This window comes from Cololabis saira, chromosome 11, assembly GCF_033807715.1.
Source record: "Cololabis saira isolate AMF1-May2022 chromosome 11, fColSai1.1, whole genome shotgun sequence".
In the NCBI taxonomy this organism is placed as follows: domain Eukaryota; kingdom Metazoa; phylum Chordata; class Actinopteri; order Beloniformes; family Belonidae; genus Cololabis; species Cololabis saira.
The window spans coordinates 27568393-27592669 of NC_084597.1; the positions used below are offsets into that span (position 1 = coordinate 27568393).

General features: G+C 40.3%; 1 protein-coding gene across 1 annotated transcript in view; it reads left to right on the forward strand.

The window, feature by feature from the left end:
* Window positions 1-23737, forward strand: part of nnt (nicotinamide nucleotide transhydrogenase) — a 39723-nt gene extending 15986 nt beyond the window's left edge. Inside the window, exons 12-22 of the mRNA XM_061734269.1 lie at window positions 2185-2295; window positions 5280-5425; window positions 6644-6839; window positions 7397-7630; window positions 9503-9663; window positions 12246-12425; window positions 12643-12802; window positions 16144-16225; window positions 17263-17381; window positions 18786-18901; window positions 19422-23737. Of these exons, the coding sequence (XP_061590253.1) occupies window positions 2185-2295; window positions 5280-5425; window positions 6644-6839; window positions 7397-7630; window positions 9503-9663; window positions 12246-12425; window positions 12643-12802; window positions 16144-16225; window positions 17263-17381; window positions 18786-18901; window positions 19422-19571 (1655 nt within the window). The 3' untranslated portion in view covers window positions 19572-23737. The remainder of the gene's footprint in view (window positions 1-2184; window positions 2296-5279; window positions 5426-6643; window positions 6840-7396; window positions 7631-9502; window positions 9664-12245; window positions 12426-12642; window positions 12803-16143; window positions 16226-17262; window positions 17382-18785; window positions 18902-19421) is intronic.
* The last annotated feature ends 540 nt before the right edge of the window (window positions 23738-24277 follow it).

The following is a 24277-nucleotide window of genomic DNA, read 5'->3' on the forward strand; positions in this document are numbered from 1 at the left end:
CTACCATCATGGGCCGAATGTTTAAAACTTTGAAAGGGACTTTAAATAGGTTGTGATCAGTTTGTTGCTGAGATCTTGAGATCTTCCACTGTTACATCACTTTTTTTAGCTGCCCTCTTAAAATTAACCTCCCAATAATGCAAAAGGATCATCTTTCAATATTATTTGAACTTAAAAATATTAACTCCCCCCCGAGCTGTCTGACCTCCATCTGTCCTCGTCTCCTTTTCTCTCTTATCGCTGTCCAGGTATTTTTCCCTCTCATAGTTGGCATCAAGTCATTACTTTTCCTTTTTTCTTTTTCTTTTTTTTCGTTATTTCTGTAACTGACTGCATTCATGGAAACAGTGAGACCACCAAAATATTGCTGTTGTTGCCAGGCATGGGTAATGCATGCACACGATCATGCAGAGGTTAGACAATCATGTTGGAATTCAGGGTTTTAGTGACAGTTATTTTCTTCACGGGGCATCGGTAGAGCTAAAACCAGCAGCTCTTACTAGTTGATCACCTTCTCCTTCAGATACTGGTTTCATGTCCAATGGCTCATTGAACATTTTCATGTCTGTTAACAGATAAAAATGCTTTAATCTACTTGAGAGCTGCGATTGATTTCCACACTGCCTGTAGCGTGATACCTACGGTTTGTCACAGCGTCAGACGTACAGGACATCAGCCCGAGTCAGTACCCTCCTGCGTGTGTTAGTGTGTGTCACGCTTGGTGTTTTATAACCACTGAGGTAATTTGGCGTTCTTTCTGGCTAATATGTTTGTTATAGTGGACAGACAGGCTTTTGATCTTCGCATTGATGTTGTAACTTTACCTGACACTGAACCTGTTTTCTGGTCTTTTTTAAAAAAGTTCTTGGCGTGACTGTGTTCTCCTGTGACTTACCATGTCGGGCACAGTTCAGGTCCTGTTATAGGAGCACGACTTGTATCAGCTCTCTATTATCTGAATTTTATATTTTTCTCTCCCACATTAACCTTTCTTAATCTTACACTTTTATATTATATATTTCAGAAATGATAGCTATGCATCTTAAAGTATTGGAACGTCAACATTATGACACTATTGAGCCTTCACATTTGAGTCGACAGTGACTGTTTTAATTTGCTGCAAGTCCGAAATGTTCTTTTTTTAAATGCAAAACTGATTAACTCTAAACCTTTTATTTTATTTACTAAAGGTAGGATGAGAAACATATCACAGTTGACCATATAACTGTTTGTCTAAACAATGAAAGCTCCGTAAACCCAAATGATCTACATGTACTTCACATATGAAAAATGTAAGCTTATTCATGGACAATAAATTCAATAATACTTCCTTCGTCTCTGACAAGCTAATTTTATATACAATATGTACCTTATGTATTTGTTCAAAAATCAAAACATTTAAATTATATAAGTCTGTAGACTTTAGGATTATCTTCTTTCTCATAACTGAATTAAAGATAGTTGGATATCTTGCTCGAGCGTTATAACACAATAACTTTTTCCTGCTGTGGTCATCGCTTTTGTTTCAGTACAAATGTTAAATTGGCTTGTAATTATGTAATAGAAGTTGAAAAATTATGTTTGGCAGCATTTGAAACTTTGTATAAGGACTCTGCTTTTGGCAGGATTAGAAAGCCGGCTTTTGGCAGAGAAAAAAAGGTCAAATTTACCCTTTTTCCCCCATTTTAAAGTCCAATCTAGCATACCGGTAAACACGCTGGAGGTCTTCACATGGATACATAACGCATATAGGTGTGTGTGTATGTGTGGGTGCGTGCGCACCTGTTAGTCAGCCTAAATTACGCGCAAGTCTGTGTGAGTGCAGGCTCCCTTTGTGCTGTGCATTGCATCTTACTGCCTGTAAATCATTACAGAGCTGATGTTATCAAGGTTTCCTGAGCCTTTTTTAGTAAAAACAAACGCACAATCTTTCTTAGTCCTTTCCCTTTAGTATCACTATCTTCCAATTTGCGTTTCCAATCTAGGAGGCGAGCCGTATTATGATGTGAATGTCCCTAAATTTCCCAATCAAAATGACAAGTTGAATGTGTTTTACATTAATGAAATTCATGTTTTGAGTTTTTTTTATTTATTTTTTTAATATGTCTTGTCATCGTCAAAGATCTGTGGCCCTGTGTCACGAAACTGTCATTTCATGATCACTGATGTGTAAGTGTTGTGCAGGTCTGACGGCTGTGGGTGGTCTGTCCCTGATGGGAGGTGGATACTTGCCAGGTACTACTGCGGAGACCCTGGCCGTGCTCGCGGCCTTCATATCTTCAGTCAACATTGCTGGTGAGTCACCCCAAGCTAGACACCTCACAGTGATCCCTGCCGTTGAAGCTGCCGCGAGACCAATTTTAAATATCATCTTAGGCTGATGGTTCAGGTTTTTTTCTATTGATTGTACAATAACAACTTTTCAATCCAAGTTTTGCAGCTGCCCTTTCCACCCTGAATCACTGGCTCTTGCTTGGACCACACACATCAAGTTCTACCATTACCCTTAATAATTCCCATTATAATGATAAAGTATTCCTGGAGTTGTTGTAGTACTCATCACTCCGTAATTGTCCTGAGAAGCAGAATGCTCATCCAGCCATGAATTTCTCTTATTTCTCCTGTATATCCAGCTAGGCATCTGGGGAGAATGTGATGAAAACAAATGAATACTTGACTGGTGTAATGGACCGGTTCAGTCTGCTAGTGAAAATGCAATGTCTTTTATTGTGTATTTGACAGATGGGATTTTAAGTTCATGTAAATGCTGTAAATATATGAACTCCATAGGATCTGTGGTATTAGCGTTCAAATCACTTTGTCTGGTTAATTAGTCCCAACTTTACTCTTCACAAAGGGATGGGAAAAATCAGTTTAATTTTCTAGATTCAAAAACATTTTATTTGGCTTCTGCTCAACATTTCTAAGTAGTTCACTACATTACCCATAAACCTTTGGGGCATCAGAGATATTCTGTGTAATGGGAGAAAATCCAGAGTCAAAATGTATCTCCGACAAAACAACCTGAAAATACGGAGCCACATTTTTCCCTCCCACCCTTGTGCACGTTCAGGCTGCAGTGGAAGCGCTTGTATGACTTCCATATAGATGTCTTCAGACCTGGACAATTATCGGATGATACCAGCCACGACTCTCTATATCAAACCATTCAAAAGTTATGGCAGAAAATAGGAACTATCAGATATCGACCAATTAGATGAAGGGACGGGATTAATTCATGCCAATGAAGGTCAAATACTCAAAACCGAGTTCAATGACGCCACTCACGACTCTCTATGTCAAACCATTCAAAAGTTATAGTAGAAAATAGGATCTATCAAATATGAACCAATCAGATGAAGTGGGGGCGCGCTTTTTGGCATCTTTCGTCGCCACGGTAACGCTTTTGACTGAGAAAAGTAATGCGCGTCGTCGCAGGATGGAGATGCACATTTTGATGTATAACACACCTGGGTGCACGTATTAACTGCAGAAGGAATGGCATAAATTGCGCCAAAATGACACGATTAATTCAAAATGGCCAACTTCCTGTTCGGTTTCGGCCATGGCGCCAAGAGACTTTTCTTTAAGTTGGGACATGATACAGGCGATTTTCGTGCATGTACGTCAAACCATATTGTGGGGCTTGAGGCACAAAGTTTTCTAGGGGCCTTTCCACTGTAAGTGCTCGGGCCCTAATAAAGTATATTGGTATAGCACTTTTCTAAATAACGTTAGTTAAGTTAATTTTTATTTAGCCTTAAATGCCCCCCAAAAATACAATAAAGTCTTAATTTCTCTGCCTTTCTCCTTGTGGTGATGTATGTTGGCTGCCTGATAAATTTGACCTCTCAATTCTGATGTTAATGAAGGAATAATTTAAAGTTCTAAATTAATTCCTGTCATGATGAATTTGAGTTGTTTCAGCGGTTCCTCCCAGTTGATGCCACACTAGTCTTATAGGAAAGACTGGCACCGACTCTGTTAGTTATACCAACTAATGTCAAATGTGATTATGCAACACTAACTTCTTAAATTGAAGTTGTATCTTCACCCCCCCCCCCCCCAAAAAAAAACAAAAACAAAAAAACCAACAAACCAAAAACGTCTACGGGTCACTCTGCAAGGCCTGCATCGGAGATAATACTCATCAATTTCATCACGTTTTTACATGGCTGCTCTCTGGAAGGTGCTACAGGCCCCTAAAATGTTGCACCACAAGACAGAGGAACATTTTCTACCCCAAAGCTGTCCATCAACTCAATTCCAATTTGTTTTCATTTTTTAATTTCTAATTTTGTGGTTAATTGCTGTCTGTTGCTTAAAGGAGCTTGAGGCCGGATTGAGGCAGAATTTATGAAAAAAATTCGTATACGTTTTAAGTTATCTAGTAATAATGTCAGATGAAGCGTTCCAAACCCAAAAGAATGAGCCCTCTAGTGTATCTCTCCTTTGCCTTGAACAGGCTGTCTGCTGCAAAATGTGCTGCAATTCGGTCCAGAATTTCCCGCGCTGTCCTGCGGATGTGACGTCACATGACGCTGCATGCGCGTTCTCCCCGTTCTCCCGTGCCGGCTTCACTGTTGGCTGCAGTACCCCCGACGGCCGTCGTGGTGAAGGGTGGCGCTAGAGGGTCTCATTTCTTAAAAGGAGCCTCAAGCTCCTTTAAATAGACAACCATTTCCTCATATTATTATATTGACTCAAACTGGCAATAATTCTACTCAAATTATTATTTTATGGTTTTACTTGGATATTGTATGGGTGAAATAACATGTACTGGAAAGAAACAGATGCTGACCTCTGATTCACCCTCATATATATGGGTGCATGTGTGCACGTGGCCACAGCCATGCCAGAGGGGCAAATGGAGACTTGCATACGGTAAAGTGATCTCCTCCTGTAAAGCAGTGAGACAATGTCTGCTCCCAGTTTGACACTCCTGAGGTTTTCTACTTAAAATATTTAGACTGACATGAAGTAGAGTAGTTAAATTCCTAACATTAGTTATTGGACTTGGCAAAAAATTGTAGCTATTGGCTTTGCAACACCTGTTGACTGGTTACAGGTGCCTTGACTGCCAGATTTAACAATGCACACCCCAACCCACACACACACACACACACACACACACACACACACACACACACACACACACACTGTTGCAGGTTTTATTGTGATACAAATAGATGTATGTATTTAATATATTGCCATTAGCTTTTCTCTTAGAATTGGCTGCAAAACATAACCGATTTCTTTTTTGTTTGTCTCCCTCCCAGGTGGTTTCCTGGTAACCAAAAAGATGTTGGACATGTTCAAACGTCCCACTGATCCCCCCGAGTTCAACTACCTCTACCTGCTTCCTGGTGGTGTCTTTATTGGAGGTTATGCTGCTGCTCTGCAGACTGGATACAACATTGAACAGGTGCGAGATGATGTTTGTGCTCTGTCCATATGTTAAATGTAGAAAATAAATCAGTCCAAAACAAAGTTTTACCTTACAGGCACTCGTACATCAACTCAAAAAATGTTTATTTCTTTTGTAACAAACCACCCAAAGTAACTTTGGAGTCCCGGTTGTGTCTTGTGACAAGTGCTCTACATCATACATCAACATATAAATAATAATAATAATGACTTGCATTTATATAGCGCCTTTCACGAAACCCAAGGTCGCTTTACAGAAAACCAAGGAAGAACAAACAAAACAAAACACAATCGGGACAAAACAACAGGGGGGGGCACTAATGGGGAAAAGGTGGGTTTTGAGTTGTGTTGTGAAACTGTCCAGAGAAGGGGAGTCACGGATTACAGCAGGGAGAGAGTTCCAAAGGGTGGGGGCAGCAACACATATGGCGTTTTTATACTAGTAGCTACTCAGCGCGACTCGACTCACCTCCAGTCGCCTTCCCCTCGTTTGTTTCTAGACACCCAGATGAGAAGTAGACGGGATTGGAGCGAAGCGGGATTGTGTGATCTAAACGGAGAAGACAACAACACTAAATATGTAGAACATGGAAGACATGATAAATGTGCTGCTGGGACTGTGACTTGTGTTCACTTGCGGTCACACTTTTTTTTTTTTTTTGTTTGTCTCAGCGCTGCTGAAAAGTCCGTTGATAGCCGCGAGCGGCTGAGATTGACCGAGCGCCTGGTGGATCTTGTCGTTCCTTATCGCCCGTCTAGATCCCTTTTTAATTCTCTCCTCAGCCACCAGGTTTATGAACATCTGCACCTCAGAGTTGGATCACCAAACAGACTTTTGCACTGCCATTGCCTGTCGGATAAAATGAAGAGCCGCAAGTCGCTCTTGCGCTGATTCCCGCTTCCTGACTCAGACGTCTGACGGCCCCGCCCCCCGACCAATTGGTGGCGTGTAGTGTGATGACGTCAGATCCAGGTCCTACTCAGCACGCTCAGAACCTCGGCAGAATAGATAAAGAAAAAGTATCTACTCGGCACGCCTCCACCCGCCTCCACCCCTAGTGTAAAAGCGCAAAACGGGGGCGTGGCGAGTCGAGTCGCGCTGAGTAGGTACTAGTGTAAAAGTGCCATTAGAGACTCAAGAAAATAATGTCAGAAAAAGTCACAATCCTTGTCTTCAAAACATTTATTTCCTTTCTGTCCTCCTTTTTCTTACCAGATGATGTATTTGGGCTCAGGCATGTGTTGTGTTGGTGCCCTAGCTGGCCTTTCCAACCAAAGAACAGCTCGATTGGGTAACGCTCTGGGAATGATGGGAGTAGCAGGCGGCCTGGTTGCCACTCTGGGTGCTCTCAAACCCTCTCCTGAGCTCCTGGCACAGATGAGCGCTGCCATGGCCGTCGGGGGTTCTGCTGGTGAGTTCTTTTGTGGTTTTTCCATAAAGTCAAATAACTAGGAACATGTACTACTTTCACAATGTTGCTGGAGTAGCCAGATATGGACTTGGTGTTGTTTGCATGTGTATGCATGCAGTTTAAGATCAGCTCGATTAAGAAGCAGGTGTGCTGAGAGCAGTGTGTGTGACTTTTACATCAAACACAACATGACTAACCACAGCCAGACACAGGAGGTCTGTCAGAGTGGTCAGCATCAAGTATTACTCACTTTCTCTCCCCGTTTAAAGATTGTTTGATCATTTAAATACTAATTGTTCCAGTAACAAAGCTGAAAACCAGACTAAACTATCCACACAGATAATAATGCCCTTTTCCAGATATAGCGGTGCTGAAAGTTCTCCTGCAGGACATCTGTGCTCCACAAACACACAACAGCAGCAGCACCTGGGTCTTCAAATGGGCCCGCTTCCCAGCAGTCCTCTGAGTGTGTGTTCGTGCACATGTTTGTGATTTACATGGTATTTGTGTGCAGGATTAAAAGAGGAGCAAAACTTTGTTTTTTTGTCTTTCTGTAGGCTTGGGCATTGCTAAGAAGATCCAGATCACTGATTTGCCTCAGCTTGTGGCTGCGTTCCACAGCTTGGTTGGACTGGCTGCTGTTCTCACCTGTGTGGCTGAATACATGATCGAGTACCCCCACTTCGCCACAGACCCTGCAGCCAACCTAACCAAGATAATTGCTTACCTTGGTACCTTCATCGGCGGAATCACTTTCAGTGGCTCTTTGGTGGCTTACGGCAAACTGCAAGGTGAGAAAAGTGCAGCCACATCTACCGACCAGTTGCAGCATTGAAACCCTTTAGCTAACAATGTCTTTGTGCTGAAACCGGTTACACCAGCCCCCGGGTCTCGCACTCAGAAGGCACGCCGATTTTTCCCAGTGGCCAGCCGCGGTACTGCAACAAAAAATCCCATGGGGCCCAGAAAGCTTTTTTCCCATAGACCGCAATAGTAAAAGAGAAGCCTCTAAAACTGTTCACAGGACACCTCCAGCTGTAATCACTGGCAATTACTAATCTTTGTATTCTATATTTTTAAGTCATGGACTTTATATCCGTCAAAAATGTTTTATAACGGCCAGAAAAGTCAAAGAAAAGTCTCTTTCTGGGCGTGACATCACGGCTGACGTCACAGTCGTGTGTGTGCATTCCACGGATGTATTATATATATATATATTATATAATTATATTAATACATTAATAATATATGTAATACTATACATGTAATAATATACATTAATTAATATATTATATTAATACATATTATATTAATATTTGCGTCATTGCCCCGGGGCATGATGGGAGGTGACTCAACTGCGCATGCTCTATGGGCCGCACAACGCGGAAGTAAACCCGGAAGTCAGGAACTTTTTCAGCGTATGTGCTGAGTGAGCAAATTGCATTGAAACGAATGGGCGGCCATTTTCCTATCTCCTATCCAGATTTTATTAATAGATCCATGGGTTACACCAACGACTGAAACACAGAAATGTCAGAAATGACCACTGCATTTCACCAAAGCGTGGTTAGCACAAGCTGCTGGCTGCTTGTGCTAAGCTTTGTCTTGGAAACCTTCCAGGTCAAGCCACAGTCAGTCACGGGCACGGCGATTGGTTCAATAGTAAAATGACCAGCACAACAAAACATAATCTTTGTGAATTTTTGTGCTCTTTAGTCACAACTCAGAAGACAATACAGAGCTAAGTACTTAGTAGCAAAGATGATGGCAGCTAGCCAGAAGCGGTGCCTGCTGCCTATCAGATCACTCAAATCACTACTCCCTTAATTGTACCTGTATTGTTTTATATTTAATTCATGCCCTGTGCAGCTTTTTTGGGATCTGTTTTTAGGATGTAGATATATTTTGGTGCTGCATAGTTGCGCATTTTAACATCAGGGTTACTTAACTCGTTTTTTTAAGCCAGCCCCCAGTGGTCAGTCAGGTAACTGCAATTTTTGCTACTTCCTGAATGGAATCAGCCTGGAAACATTTTCTAGCAGGACATTGCATTGTTGCGGTATTTTCACGTTGCCTGTCAGATTTATTATGGCTGTGGTGCATCAGGGTTTACTTCATATTGCCAGAGAGGTAAACATTCCAGTACACTGGTTCACAGGCCTGATAGCTGATGCTGTCATGCTAATGTACAAATATATTTATTAAACTATCAATGAATCTGGCTGCCAAGGCAGATATTGGATTCAGCCTTTTATGAATTGTTGCTTGATTGTATTTCACTGCATGATGCATGTTGGAGGAACATTGGATGTGGATTCTGTTGGCCCTTCTCTATAGAGGGAGAAAAAAATGCAAATAAAGAAAAGATCTGAGCTAATTTCTCAAGCACTCCTGCTACTGGCACATCGTTTGTATCTGATCAGCTGACGTAACGGCAGCAGTCCTGGCAGGCACAGTGTGATTTCCATTTTAACTGGTGTGTGTTCCATAAGGACAAATTATGCATGAACACACGTGAAAGTTAGAGGTCGCTGCTAAAAGAATCAAAGTGAGCTCACAAGTGAAATTGAGCGTATCCTAATCCATCCATAATCCGTACTGGTTTTTTTGTTTTCCTTCAACTTCACATTATCCTTCACTTGTTCCCTCTGATGTTTCTGCAGGTGTTCTGAACAGCTCCCCTCTGATGCTTCCTGGTCGTCATGCTCTCAATGCCACTCTCATGGCAGCGAGCGTGGGTGGGATGGTGCCTTATATGCTGGATCCGAGCTACACCACCGGCATCACCTGTCTCGGATCAGTATCTGCTCTTTCAGCTGTCATGGTATGCTGCATGCTCCGTTTCTTGGTTAAAAAAAATGAACTAGACTGATTCTTATGTTTTCAGACAAATCTGTAGCTTATCTGTTGATGTTTTACAACTTCTGAAAAAGAGATTACATAAAAATGAACCCAACAAAGGTAGATGGAGGTAGGGGACTCGCTCACTTCTAGTCCATGCTTAAAGCGAAAACATTACTGCACAATTATTTCAATGTTTTGAATGCAATGCCGGGGAAATCAGCAACAGAACTGAGTCCCAGGGCCAAGAAAAAACCACCCCAAAAAACAGCGTCATTGCATCCCAACAGATGTTGGATGATTATAATTTGGGTTTCTTTTCTTTAAGGGACTGACCTCTAATCAGAAATCCAAGAGAATGATTGTGCATCATCTACTGTATGTGTGTGTGTTTGTAAACTTGCACAAGTTTCTAAAGATAAACCTACAGTTTGGTCAGTAAGAGCCATCTATGAGACGAGCTGAAATAAATCGTATCTTGGTCCTGCTTTGGTAACTACAGTTGGCCCTTGTTACATAGAAACTGTACAGATGATGGAGCGACAGAGAGCATGCAAGTCTAATTGTAAAAAATGTTTCTTCCTATGATGGAGAATTTATGTTTGTTGTTTTCTTTAAAGAAGCCAATCGGGTTTCAAACAATAAATCACCAAGCTAGCAAGTTCCAGTTGATGATTTCAGCAGGATGTGTTAATACTTCTTATGATTATGGCTGTCGTCCAAAGGGTGACATTGATCAAGTTCATGTATAGTTTGATTACTTAACCACGCTTAATTCCAAGTCGTTATCAAGTGTGCTGGATTTGCTTTGGCCAAGGGTCAGTTGGACTACTTTATGCTCTGTCCCACGGTCTTTAAAGCCTTCCACTTCTCACATGAACCTCAAACACATTTATTTCAGCCATTTAAGTCCGAGCTTTTAACAGCAACTGCCTTAGCTCTGTGCGTATACAGTAATTTACGCTTGACAGTGCTAATGATGAAAACATGAAGCTCCTTCGAGTTAAGGACAGAGCTGCTCTAAGCTGAATTTGTTAAGTCTGCAACTCTCCCTATCCACGGCCCTTAACCATACTGAAATTACTTCTGCTTGTAGAGCGAGTCTTTAGTCTCGCCGCGGCTGTTTATAAGTAATCTAATGACTGCTGACTGCATGCATTTCACAGTTGCAGGCAAGTTCAGCTAACACGATTTGCACCCACTCCAGAGGCAGAAGAGCCACTTGCTTCCCACAACAGATATGTCACATTTAGGTTAACCACCAGGCCGGCTCAACCAGGAACAGACCATTTGTCTGTAGCGTATTGTTTCCAGTTGACCAGATAATATCTTATTGAAATTTTCTTCCCCAAAAAAATAATGGAGAGCTGCTGTTTGGTAGGGGTGTAACAATATATCGTGCCACGACATTTCGCGATACAAAAACGCCACGAAACGTGTCGTGGAGGTGACAAGGTGTATCGCGATATTGGGTTATTAATATTAATCTATTGTTTTGACTAGAAACGCGCATCCGACCGCAACCACGGCCGCGACCGCGCCTCGACCCGCAGACCAAAATCTTCCTCCGCTCAGAAGAAACTAGTCCCGTTTTGCACTCCCGATCACGGGACTCTAGCGGGGTTTTGAGCTCCGAACTTTTAAGTCTGGTGTAGAGTTAAGCCTTACCTTATTAAATTAAACCTTTTTCGGGTCGTGAGTAGATAAACATGGGAAAACTTCTTCCGAGTTCGAGTGTACTTTAATGTCCGCTCAACAGCGTAGGATTTTAGAACATCAACACAGCAGCTAGTGCCGTACTGTGGCGTATCACTCCGCCCAATCTAAAACATACAGTATTAACAACTACAGATAAACTGACTAGTGTCATTATAGTCCCTGATTTACATCAGAATATAAAGAATATATTTATAAAATAATGAACCCTGAATTACCAAAATAACCTTCTTAACAAAAATAAATCTCCTCTTACACTTATAAGGTGAGCATGAATCAATCTTTTTTATGATGTAAAATTGTATGTATTTATTTACTTGTATTTATTTATTTAATTTTAGTTGTTAAATTTCTGGAAAAGAAATAAGTCAAATCATACATGAGAGAAACTATTCAGTTTGTGGCAAAATATTTTTACTTGTATGAAACTGAAGATGCATAATGCAAACCTGACATTTACTTTTAGTTCAGTTTGTGGAAAATGGTTGGCCTGGCTTTCTCTTTCAAACTTAAACAGTTATAAAGCATTACAAACTGGAACAATAGGGCAAATGCACAGCATTGTTTTGTGTCTTTCAAATAAAAAACATTTTTTCCAGTCATATGTTCCTCATGCAAGGTTGTTAAAAAAAATACTATCGTATAATATCGTATCGTTATCGTGACATCAATATCGTGTATCGTACCGTATCGTGAGATTAGGTGTATCGTTACACCCCTACTTGACAGTGATAGTAAATTCATTTATTTCCACCTGATCAGTGGTTTTCCACAATCTCCAGGTTTGTTAAGCAACTGTTAATTTCACAGAATTAGAAGAAACTCAGGACTGTTTCTGCTGTCTTCCAGGGTGTAACCTTGACCGCTGCTATCGGAGGTGCCGACATGCCAGTGGTCATCACCGTACTGAACAGTTACTCAGGCTGGGCCTTGTGTGCCGAAGGCTTCTTGCTCAACAACAACCTGCTGACCATCGTGGGCGCTCTCATCGGCTCGTCTGGAGCCATTCTGTCCTACATTATGTGTGTGGTAAGTCAAGAGCAGCCTCTCTGCTTCGGTTGCTGTATCGACGCGTTTCATAGACGAGGACATTCAGTTAAATGTGACTGTTCCTCCCCTGTCCACCAGGAGGGACTAAGTTTACCGTTAGAGCGAGTTTGTGGACTCCTGTTCTGACTAGTATATTTTTCTTTGCACCATATTTCTGTATATAAATGTAATGCTAAATATCTTTCTTCCCTCTCAGGCCATGAATCGTTCACTGGCTAACGTGATCCTGGGAGGTTACGGCACATCTTCCACCGGGACAGGAAAGCCTATGGAGATCACAGGGACACACACAGAGGTCAACGTGGATCAGACTGTCGAAATGATTAAAGACGCCCACAACATAATTATCACTCCAGGTAAGAATGCAGAAAACTAAAAGCACACACAGAGATCTGTAATGCAAGTGGGGGAAAACTTTACTTTTTCCTTTCAGCGTGAGCAAAGTGCACGTCATGTTTATTTAACCTCATCCTGACCTATATTACATCACCTTTCTGCTCGGGTAATTGACAAGTCACGGTGGAGAACACACACACACACACACACACACACACACACACACACACACACACACACAAGAAAAGCACCTACATTTAAGTTTCTGTGTGGTCGGCAGACTCAGAAATAGACGTACGGTGCAGCAGATACGTGCAAGGTCAAGGGGAAGTCGGATGTAATGAGGGTTTATGGGTTTTGTTGACATCTCCAATACTATTCTCAATTGGCTTGTAGTTCCTCCCTCAAGGTTGAAGTGTGGGATCCAAAGTTTGTTCCAGCTCTCTTTGTTTCACATGTTTTCAACATTTTACTACATACAGTGTGTGAAAACCCCCCACTATCACGACTGTCCTTGGGGCAGGTGCTGTGTATTTAATGTTGTGTGGCCCAGTTTCAGTCCTCTCGTCAGACTGTTGTGAAGCAGACACGCTTTTTTTTGCTCACGTGGGTACATGTAAACACAGACTAAAAGCATTGAGCCTGCAAATATGTGATTCCAGTCAGAGCGCTAAATGCATATTTACAAAACCTAAACCTTCAGAGCAAACCGCTGCAATTTAGAGAAATTGCAGAATTGAAGTGGTCACGTAGTCTAGTGAAGAACTGAAGCATCCAAAGTAGGTTAAGCCATCTTTTTTTTTAATAAATATAGAGGAATTGAAGAGAAGTAGAAACATTGAAAATAGTTACTAAAGTTGGTGTTTAGCCTTTTCTTCCAAATGGTCATCATTATTCAGTTAAAATATGTGAATTTAAATATGTGAAAACAAATGCTAAAATTCAAAATAAATGAGTCTTAAATTTAGTACTACGCACTTGAATCTGGCCATTTTACAGTTTCCTGGAGACTTTTCTTTCAGCATTTGTATCCAAAATATGAAGGTGTGCAATTGTTTTTCCTGTAAAGAAATCACCAGAGTTGCATCTAAAGTTCAGATTAAATGTTATCCTTTCGAACCTCAAATTAGCCCCAATATAGATGACGTATTTTACCATCAATATCAATGACATAACACAATCTCCAGATGAAAACGCTGTAAATTGTGTGTAAAAGTCTGGCATAGTTGGTCAGCGCCAGCTTTCAGTCAGTGCCCTTGTTTCCATTTCAGCAGTCTTCCTAATTGGAGCCGTCACAGTCACTTTGCCTGATTGACATCTATGGAAACAGTTAAGGCCTCGCTTGATAAACATAAGTGTTTTCCTGGCTTCATCTGGAGCATTTCTTCCCCAGGTCCATATCTTACACAAGATACTTGTGTTAGAACATCGGCAACACAAGTATTAAAGGAGTTATGAAAGACGGGTGAAGGGAGCGAAAATCTTAAAATGGTTATCTGAACATCAGATACCTCAGATGGCCAAAAACTTTTATTTTCGCATAGTGCATTTGTGTTTTTCTTTTCTTTTTCCTTCCCCCTCTCTTCTTAAATGAAGTTTGAAACTGTCTCATTTTGATCGGTGTGCTGTTACAAGTCGGTTCCTGGTTGCAGTGAGTGAGCTTGTAAACACCACTGGACCGTATGACGTTTTTGTGTGAGTCGCTGTGATAAAAATCAAGTACCATGCATCATCATCATCCTCAAACACAAAAACAATCCAGGACTTGGAGAAGGAGAAGCAGATTGTGTATAAAATTCATTGCAACCTTAGTCTGGGAGGCAACTCTATATGTACATGTTTCTAAGGTTTCCTTCACCGTGTCCTTTCCGACACCATTAAAAGGACACAAAGCTATGGAAATACTTTTATGCCTAAGTAAAGCATGAATGGATATGCATTCCAAGTTTGTAACATCACAGAAAAATGTAACCATCCAGCCAAAAAACGAATGAATGATTTAAAATACTCGCCAAGTGTATAAAATTAAGTTTCAAAAATCATTAGCCAAGGATTCTCCGTGCTTAAGACAGACTGAAATATCTAATTTCTGCTCAGAAGAACCGCACTAACTGGGCAAACAGAGCAAAGTTAACCAAAGCTTTCTGCTTGGATGTGAAATGACCAACACACACTGCAGATATGAAACATTTTGATGACCTTCCAGTTGCATATTAAGTTAACAGTATTGTTACATTTTGCAACTTATATCTATGGCCTAAAAATGTTAATGGAGAAATAGTTGAAAAACGGTGTAATGCACTACACACACAATTTAGTAGGAAACTGTTTTCAGTCTTTAATTTGCTTTACTCAAACTGTAAAAGACCTTAAATGGTGGATTGTTGTTTTGGTCTGTTATACATACACCTTTATATGCAGCCTGGTTGAACAAGATCCTGAGTAATAAAACGCTCAAAATTCAGACTTCACTACAAAGCCAGCTTACATGAAATACAAAGTTTATTTCCTTAGTTTAAATCACCCATAATGAAATTAATTTAAGAATTTATTTAGGGTAACTGAGCCGTATTTCAAACCTATTCAGAGTAGACCCACATGCACTCATCACTCTTCTACTGGAGGATAATCATAAAAGTGTGTTATTGATTAAATACATATTGTTGTTGTTAAATGACTGATGTTTGCAGCTACAGTGCTGAAAAATAAGCTGCCAAATAAAAAACATTGTTTCAGCACCAGAGATAAATGAGTGAGATGAGTGATTGTTATATTAAACATCCACTACAATCATTTTTTTACTGATGAGCTCTGGCAAAATTCTCGATAGTGTGCAGAAAAATCAACTGCCACTTTCCCTGCACTTACCTCATCGCAAATGTTCTTAGAGAAGAAGATGGTCCTCATGAGATTTTTTACAGTTGGGAGCGCTCTAGTGTTGCTGCATGACTAAATTGCAGAGGATGATGCAGACATTACGTTGCAGAAAAAAGGACCAGCAGTTAAGAGTATGAATCGGCAACTGTTATCAGCATATATATACTTGCCAAGCATTCACATGTGGGCTTATTTTCCCGAGTTATTACCCAGGAAACTGGGCAGGAAGTCTAAAGCAAATGTGGCTATTTGTGTTCTCACACGCAAACTTTCCACAAGATATTTAAAAAATTTCAGCTTCAGCGTAGAAATGCCGTTTTTGTTTTCCATCGCCTGCAGCACAAGATCATCTGTTGCAGCACAACTATAGTCTTTGCCTCGGACCTTAATAAGTCTTGCGTTCTGTAAACTGCAGCAAAATGAGTGTAGTCTGCGGCAGGTTTGTATATCAACTCACTCCTCCCTGTTTTAAAATTCTTTTCAGGTTATGGACTGTGTGCTGCAAAGGCCCAGTATCCCATCGCTGAGTTGGTGAAGTTGCTTAAAGAGGCTGGCAAGAAAGTCAGGTAAAGTGATAATGGAATTAAGTCATCATAAAAAAATTGTGGTATGTATTCATGCATGATGTAAATCGATCTTAAACAAGATGTTGAGGGCGACAGAAAGATGTAATGCCACCAACGAGATGCACGTGTATGTGTGTGTTTGTGTGAGAAGAAAATACCAAAGTGGGAGGGGAGGGACGGGACAAGGCAGTGGGGAACCTTGTAATTGCCCTTCCTCTGCTGTTTGATCCTGGATCTCGCAGCTGCTGCTGCTTAGAGCATTTATACTTGATTAAAAGAAAGTGGGTGGTCAGAGAAGTAGGCGGGAAAACCAAAAAGAAACTAATTTGTCCTGATCTTTTTTCTTTTTTTTCTCCCTCTGCTCTGTATTCTAGTTCAGCTTCTTGATTTGTTCCTTTTGTAGACTATGTAATAATTTGTCACATTTTCTCTAGTCTTAATGAAGCAGCCATGTTACTCCTCCCTCTTAGACTCTATGATAAACCAGTGTACTATTTTTATTTGGGGGTGGGGGGGGGGTTATCAAGACCACACAGTCTCTTCCATTACACATTGGACAGAAACTGATTTCAGCTCAGACGGGCCATTTGCACTCTGTATTCATTGCAAAATTGTCCAGCAAATAGAAAATGATTCTTAATTAAAGTGGTGGTAACTTAATATGGCCAAGCAGTTTCAACGAGGAAAGGGAGAGCAGAAATGAGTGGTTGGTGTTAGTTTCTTGGTGTTAATTATATGACTTGGCTAATTGAGTTTGAGAACAATATACATCCAGTTTACACAAGAGTGCACACTCTGTAAACGATTGTGCTGAGAGAGCGCAGTGGGAGTCGATGTGAGCAGGCTGTTACCGCCAGCCTGTCTTTACTGCGTCTGTCCAGAACGTCGGTCTTATTGACTCCTCCTCCGCCCAGCTTAATTTATTTTGATCCCTCCTCAGCCACCTCTGACATGCATCTGTTTTCTCCCTTGTTAGTGTTCATAAAGGAGGGATTTTGTGAGAGTGTTTACTTAAAATGAGCCTTTGGTTCCTGCAGGTTTGGGATTCATCCGGTGGCCGGCCGCATGCCCGGCCAGCTCAACGTGCTGCTGGCTGAAGCAGGTGTCCCATATGATATTGTTCTGGAAATGGAGGAGATTAATGAGGACTTCGCCGGTAAGAGGCAGCATTTCCTGTCGTGTGTGTGCGTGTGCGTGTGCGTGCGTGTGCGTGTGTGTGTGTGTATCTGTATCTGTATCTGTGTGTGTACTTTATCTGCGTTTTTAAAAGATGGAGGCTTAGATTTTAAGAGTTTAAACAAAATAACTTGGGAGTTGGTATTTTGATATATGTATTTATTAGGCATGGGACGATATGAAAATTTCATATCACGATATTAGTGGACAAAAATATCCCGATTACGATATTATCACGATATCAGCGCGTCGCTTATAAAATTCTTAAAATGCAAGGAAAAACACTAACCGTGGATCCACTGGTTCCTTCAGAACATTTATTCTCAAATCATTCTCAACACAGTGACACTTGAGGTAGAGAACAAATAGTGTACTGTAAATGTTATGCATTACAAAGTGTAAACTATAGTACCGGTACCGGTACCGGTACTTATTTGAACTTTCTTTTTTTGTAAGAAAATACTTCCCTGAGAGTCGAAAGAAATAAGTGACAAATAGAAATAAAGTGACAAAGTAGAGCCAAATGCACACTGATTGTATTACTCTCTGAAACTTTAACAGTGGCTGGCTGCCTGCTACTTAGTACGGCTCTCTGGAAAAATAATAAAATAAAGGCACTGCTCTGTAGTATACAAAACAAAAGCTGCATGGCCAACACAAAGATTGAGTGAAAATAAAGTGCCACAGTAGTCAAATGCACACGGATTGTACTACTCTCTGAAAAAATATTAAATAAATAATAATAAATAATAATAATAAAATACATGAAAAAAATAACAATGGCTTCTACCTGGCTGGTAGCCTTGTGTGACCAAAAAAAAAAAAAAAAAATTGGCGATAATTACAGTACCCCACGATAACGTTATCGCGGCCGTTTTTTTATCGCGATATACAATAATATCGTATATCGCCCCATGCCTAGTATTTATATCTCATGTCTGTTTAAAAAAGAACGTGATTAAAGGAGGGGAGATCAATTATCTCATTTGTATTTCTCCATCATAGAGATCCGCCTTTCAAAAAAAAAAAACACACACACCATACACAATCATGCGTTTGTAAAGTGGTGAGAGAGTAGATTTCTTTAAATGTAAAACTGATTTTTCAAGAAACTTAAAAACTTTTTGATAAGGTAGATTATGTTATATTCAGATTTTAGTTTATTTTTTTGTTGCATGGAAACTGCTCGTTGCAACAACTCTTATTTTCTTTTCTCATATTACTGATCTTTTCTTCTGAAACAAGTAAAAGAAGCCCTAATTTGTACTTTATAACAACAGGATACATGCATAGTTCTTATAACAAACTCTTGATGTGTTAACATGAGCGGTGAGGCTTGTAGTGTTTTGTATTTTAACTTTTATTTCTGATTTTATGCAATTAGAGACTGACCTGGTCCTGGTGATCGGTGCAAATGACACAGTGAACTCAGCTGCACAGGAAGATCCCAACTCCATCATTGCTGGTATGCCCGTGCTGGAGGTCTGGAAGTCCAAACAGGTGAGACATCTGCTGTCTGCGTGATGTTAAGATCTGCCCTCAAGCCCAGAAAGCTGAAGGAAAATGGAAGATTTTACAATAACCGAACCTGCCGGAGCTGCACCTGCAGACGGGCCTCCATATGACGAATCGCATAAACCTTTAAAAATGTTACTCTACACGCTCATACAGACAGATTGTTAAAGTTCCAGGTGCACTCCCATCCTGAAACTATTAGTAATAACTGTGTCCTTGTGGAATGACATTTGGAGAATCCCACTGGCACCAGTCAGAGATTTAGGATTCATACCACGCTCCGACTCATTTCCACAGGCTTTCCCTCTGGGAAATCAAAGACGGCATCCACGCACACATACTCACAGAGAAGTGCTCACACATGTACATTTAAATTATTAAGAAGTATTGCTGGAAACAATGGAAACAGTTGACTTCATAATTTTACATTTCTCCAATTTCTCTCTGTCATCATCTTCTTCTTCTTGGGTGCCATCTGGTAATTGTCCTGTTTGTGTGCATCTAGGTGATCGTGATGAAGCGTTCTCTGGGAGTGGGATACGCAGCCGTCGATAACCCTATCTTCTACAAGCCAAACACTGCAATGTTGCTAGGCGATGCTAAGAAGACATGCGATGCCCTGCAGGCAAAGGTCCGCGAGATGCAGAGCCAGTAAGGTGGCCGCTGCTCAAAGACACCTCCACTGACAGCACATGAAGAACACAGTACTCCAGCAATCTCATCATCTCTCCTCAGACCTAAGATGATGACCAAGTTGAGAGGTTTTTGGTAAACCCTTCCAATGATCTAAAAGTAAAAGAATGTTTGTATCAAATACTTGCTCATGCAGTAGAAGCCATACAATTCAGAGACGGTAGTTCTTTCCCACTGCTGTCATGTACTTAGATCACTTAGACCCTTTTATTCTAGTATTCTAGATCAAGGGAAGTCCGTCTTCTATTTCATTTGGGATGCTTCACCCAATGATGTTCATATGAAATGCGAATATTGATGTAAAACGATCATATGCCTTCATGTTAAGTTTTAACGATTATGATGTTTTAGAAAACGAATCAACAGTTAAATGAAGACAGTAGATGAATTGTTATCAAAGGAGTAGTTCAGTAATTTGATGTCCCCTTTTATACAACCCCCTTCTCACCTTTTTTCCTCTGCAAGTAAAAAGAAAAAAGGCAGAATAGGTTAGGATTTTTCTTTTCTTAATTTGGTCTATTGAATAGATGAAGATTAGATTTGCTTTTGTTTCTTTTCACCTGAGTGTATCTTGTGGCCTCCTTTTAACCCCAAAGAGCAACAAAATCCACTCAGACCTCCTCTGATGAGCAGGAGATGCAATGCGATGCAAACTAAATGTCTCTACGAGATCACTGTGTACCTGGCACGTTGATGGAGACTGTCCTACTCTCGTTGCTGTCACCACTGAATAGATATTTTGTTTTTGAGCCGGGTTGCTCGGATATAACAGTATATAAGGATTCCAGCTTTTACATCAACAGTAAGGGTTTGTTTTTGTTTTTGTTTTTGTTCTCTTGAGTGAGTGTGGCGCATCCACTCCAGCGTGTGTTCCAATGACTGCTCTACAGGGAAATGAAGGATCACTGTTTGTGAAATAGGACCAGATATTAACTCGACTGTTGTATACGAATCTTAAGTAAAATGCAGTTATACAGCTGAAATCATTTCCACTTTTCTGAATACATGGCAAAGTTTATCTCTTGCCATAAATAGCATATTGTGCCAAACCTTTCCCTATTTGACTGGATAGATCCCATATCATAAACTCAAGGGTTTGGCGACACCAACAAGAAAGACGACACCTGTCTTTAGTTCATTAAATTGTAATGTTTAAAAACACGGTTGCTGCCGTTCATCTAGGGCTGGACAATATGGCCAAAACTTGTATCACGATATATTTCTTAATTTCGGTCGATACGATATAATTCCGATATCGATATAAAAGCCTCAGAAAAACTGCCAAGAATGCCCACAACAGATGCCTGTAAAACTAAAAATGATTTTGCCAAGTCTAGTAAACTCTTCCAGAATAACATTTTAGAAATAAAAACTAAAAATAAATGAATGTTCACCTTTTATTTGTATTTAGCCTTCAAACAAATAAATATGACATTGCTGTCAAATAAACATACAACTCTCAACTTTGTCAATATTAATAGCTTTAACTTTAAACCACAACAGGCTTATTATGTTTTTTTTAAAGATGTAAACAAAGTGCTTCAGCTATTCAAACTCTGGCCAACTAAGCATTAAGTGAGGGTGCTTTATCTCACATACTGTAAGTGAGTACACCCCTCACATGTTTGTAAATATTTCATTCTTTCTTTTCATGTGACAACACTTAAAATGCACACTATAACACATGCTCAATCCCACCTGTATTTAACAAATATATCAACTTAAATTGCACATAGAAATGAACTGAAATGAAAATGAGGAACGCCCACCAGAGCTCCTCGGGGCACGACCACCATGGGCCCAGCTTCTGTAGGGTGGGTTACCCACATCAGTGCTATGCTTTGTTTTATGCCAGTGCTTTTAGTAAAGGGGGGGCGACCAAGAAACCAATAAGACACACTTAAACCTTTCTGCCTTTGTTCTCACTATAGTCATTATTTTTTACCATTTTTGAATCCGGTAAAATCTTTTGAGTCAGTTTCTGTGCACAATCGGCACTGTTGTAGCTGAGGTTGTGTCTGACTGTGTGGTACACCTGTGTCATCTCAGGTGCAGTGAGTTAGGGGAGGTGAATAAATAACTATTCATTAAACTTTGAAAAAGTCTTAAACACTCAAACAAACCACAATAGTTTACTAAAACATGCTCTGTCCACACTCTTCTGGTAAAAGCTCAACAGATACTGACACTGAATCAGTCATCATGATATGTCCCATACCATGTCAGGAGATGATTGGGGCATCAAAAACGGTGACACTGACGTTTGGGTCGTCCCGGCCCTCATGTGCCTGCAGTGTTGCTCTCCTGATGCGTGCTGTCTCATATCAGTCCACCGTGCGCCACAGGAAAGACTTGCCGTCACATCTTACAATCTGCCTTGTAGTCTCCTCCATTGACACCGTCCAGCCGTGGATGTGCTTCTTCTCACTTGCGCCTTTACTTTTGTAAACCTTTTCTCTTGTCTGCTTGTTCTTTGCTCGTGGGAGCTTCTTCAGTCACGTCTATAATACAGTCGTGAGCACTCTTTTTGTAGCTTAAACTTACTGCGTTGGAGCTTAGCCTCGCCTACAATGTCCTGCTGGCGGTCTCGGGCTCTGTGTCTGCAGCGTAGGTCATCACTCACGTAGCCAATGTGTTCAGCTACCCCGTGAACTTCAGTGAGTGAAACGCTGTTGCTAGGGCTGGGCGATATGGACCAAAAGTCATATCTCGATATTTTCTAGCTAAATGGCGATACTCGATATATATCTCGATATATTTTTTCTGTGCCTTAATTGGGGTTTCCCCCAAAGCATTATAGCATAGCATCTCTGTTAGCTTCATTTCTTTCTGAGGCAAACCCTTAAAAAAACAGTCAGTTTTAATACAAAGCCTCGTGCCAAATGTCACACAGGTTCCTTTGTTAACAGAGGTCTGCACAATATCAAAATGTATAAAACAAATGAAATAAAAATAAACTGCCTGCATATATAGAATAAAAATGCTTCTTGAAGAAAATAAAACAAATATCCCTTTCCTGCATAACAATTAAATTAAAATACACTGTGCAATTAATACAATGTAGACAGTAACAGGCAGACTTTTCCACTGCCATTTGCACAAAACATTTGTGCAAATCTCAAATAAAACATTCAAGTCAATTTGTCACAAAATAAGCTATATCAAAATCATTAAAAAAAAAATGTAAAAAAAAAAAAAAAAATTTTTTTTTTTAAATCGATATAAACGATATTGTCTCGTACCATATCGTGTTTGAAAATATATCGATATATATTAAAATCTCGATATATCGCCCAGCCCTACGCTGTAATCACACTGGAACGTATATCGAAAATGGTTTTAAAACTCATATCACCGTTATTGAATAAAAGTATATTGTGTTATATAATGATATTGAATTATTGTCCAGCCCTACGTTTATCTACTACATACATAACACATTTACATTTATGACATAGTCTTCATGTTCGTAAGAGAGGACTTCAGTACACAGAAAACAGCCCATGAGGTAACGGGTCATTAACCCACCTTTAAACCCAAACATGTACTGTTAGAAGTTGACAATTACTGTTTATTGACAGGACCGGATCTATCGACATGACAACTAATCCTACCTCTCCATAAAATGACCAACACCTCGCCATGGGACCTTCTTATTTGACCAATCAGTATTGCCGTGTCTGCCACATTATCGGACCCATTGTTTTTCCATCCGTGGCTTCAGGCAGTCAGCTTTTGCATCCTCTCTAGACCAACAGCCTTCGGTTTTGCATTCCCTTTTTAACCATCAAACCTCAGTCTGCAGATGTAATCAGTGGTGATCTAGCAATTCCATTTAAGCAAGCAACATTGAGTTTTTATGAGTTAATGATCCAAGTAAGGAAGATAGGGAAAATCTTAATAAAAACAAAAAAGTGACTAAAGTGCCGTCTTGTACCTTTTTATAGCTTTCTTTTTTTCTTCTTCTGAGAGAGAGTATTTTTGTAAGGAGACATCATATTTGTGCAGAACAACAATGGGATATTGAAGTTGTATATTTCAATGCACCATGTTAATGTGAATTAGGTTTCCCCATCTTTCTTTTTATCATGGAACATTTTCTTCCCTAATAAACTTGTATTTACACTAGATGTTGCCTGAAAGTGTCGTTTCTAACCACGACTTTTTCCTTTTACGGTGAAAGGTGCAATTGAACTCTGCAATAGTAAACACATTGATGTGCAAGGTTTGCCTTGAGGTGTACCACAGCTTTGAGGTTGATGCTGCCAGCCCAGTTCAGTGTGGTGCAGCTGAGAAGTCAAATATTTGCTGCAATTACCTGGATCAAGGATCGTGAGGGAAAGGAATTTTATCCGCACATACTTCATCATTTCAGTGTTGGCTTAGAGGATAGAAGAAAAATAACGTACATGCTTAATGCTAAACAGTTTCAGCCGTAACATTCTAAAATGTTATTAGTTTTATTTGTCCTTTAAAACCTGGACAAGTTTAATGCTTGAAAGAGCCTGCAGGAATTGCAGCAAAGTGTTGTATTGCAGTTTCAAGCACTAACACATGACTTTTAAAAAAAACATTTATGAATTTGCTCACAAACAGCAATTTGATTTGAGTCCTTCAAAAATATGGTGGTAGAGGATAAGCAACATCTGCCCTGGGAGGATCAGTGTG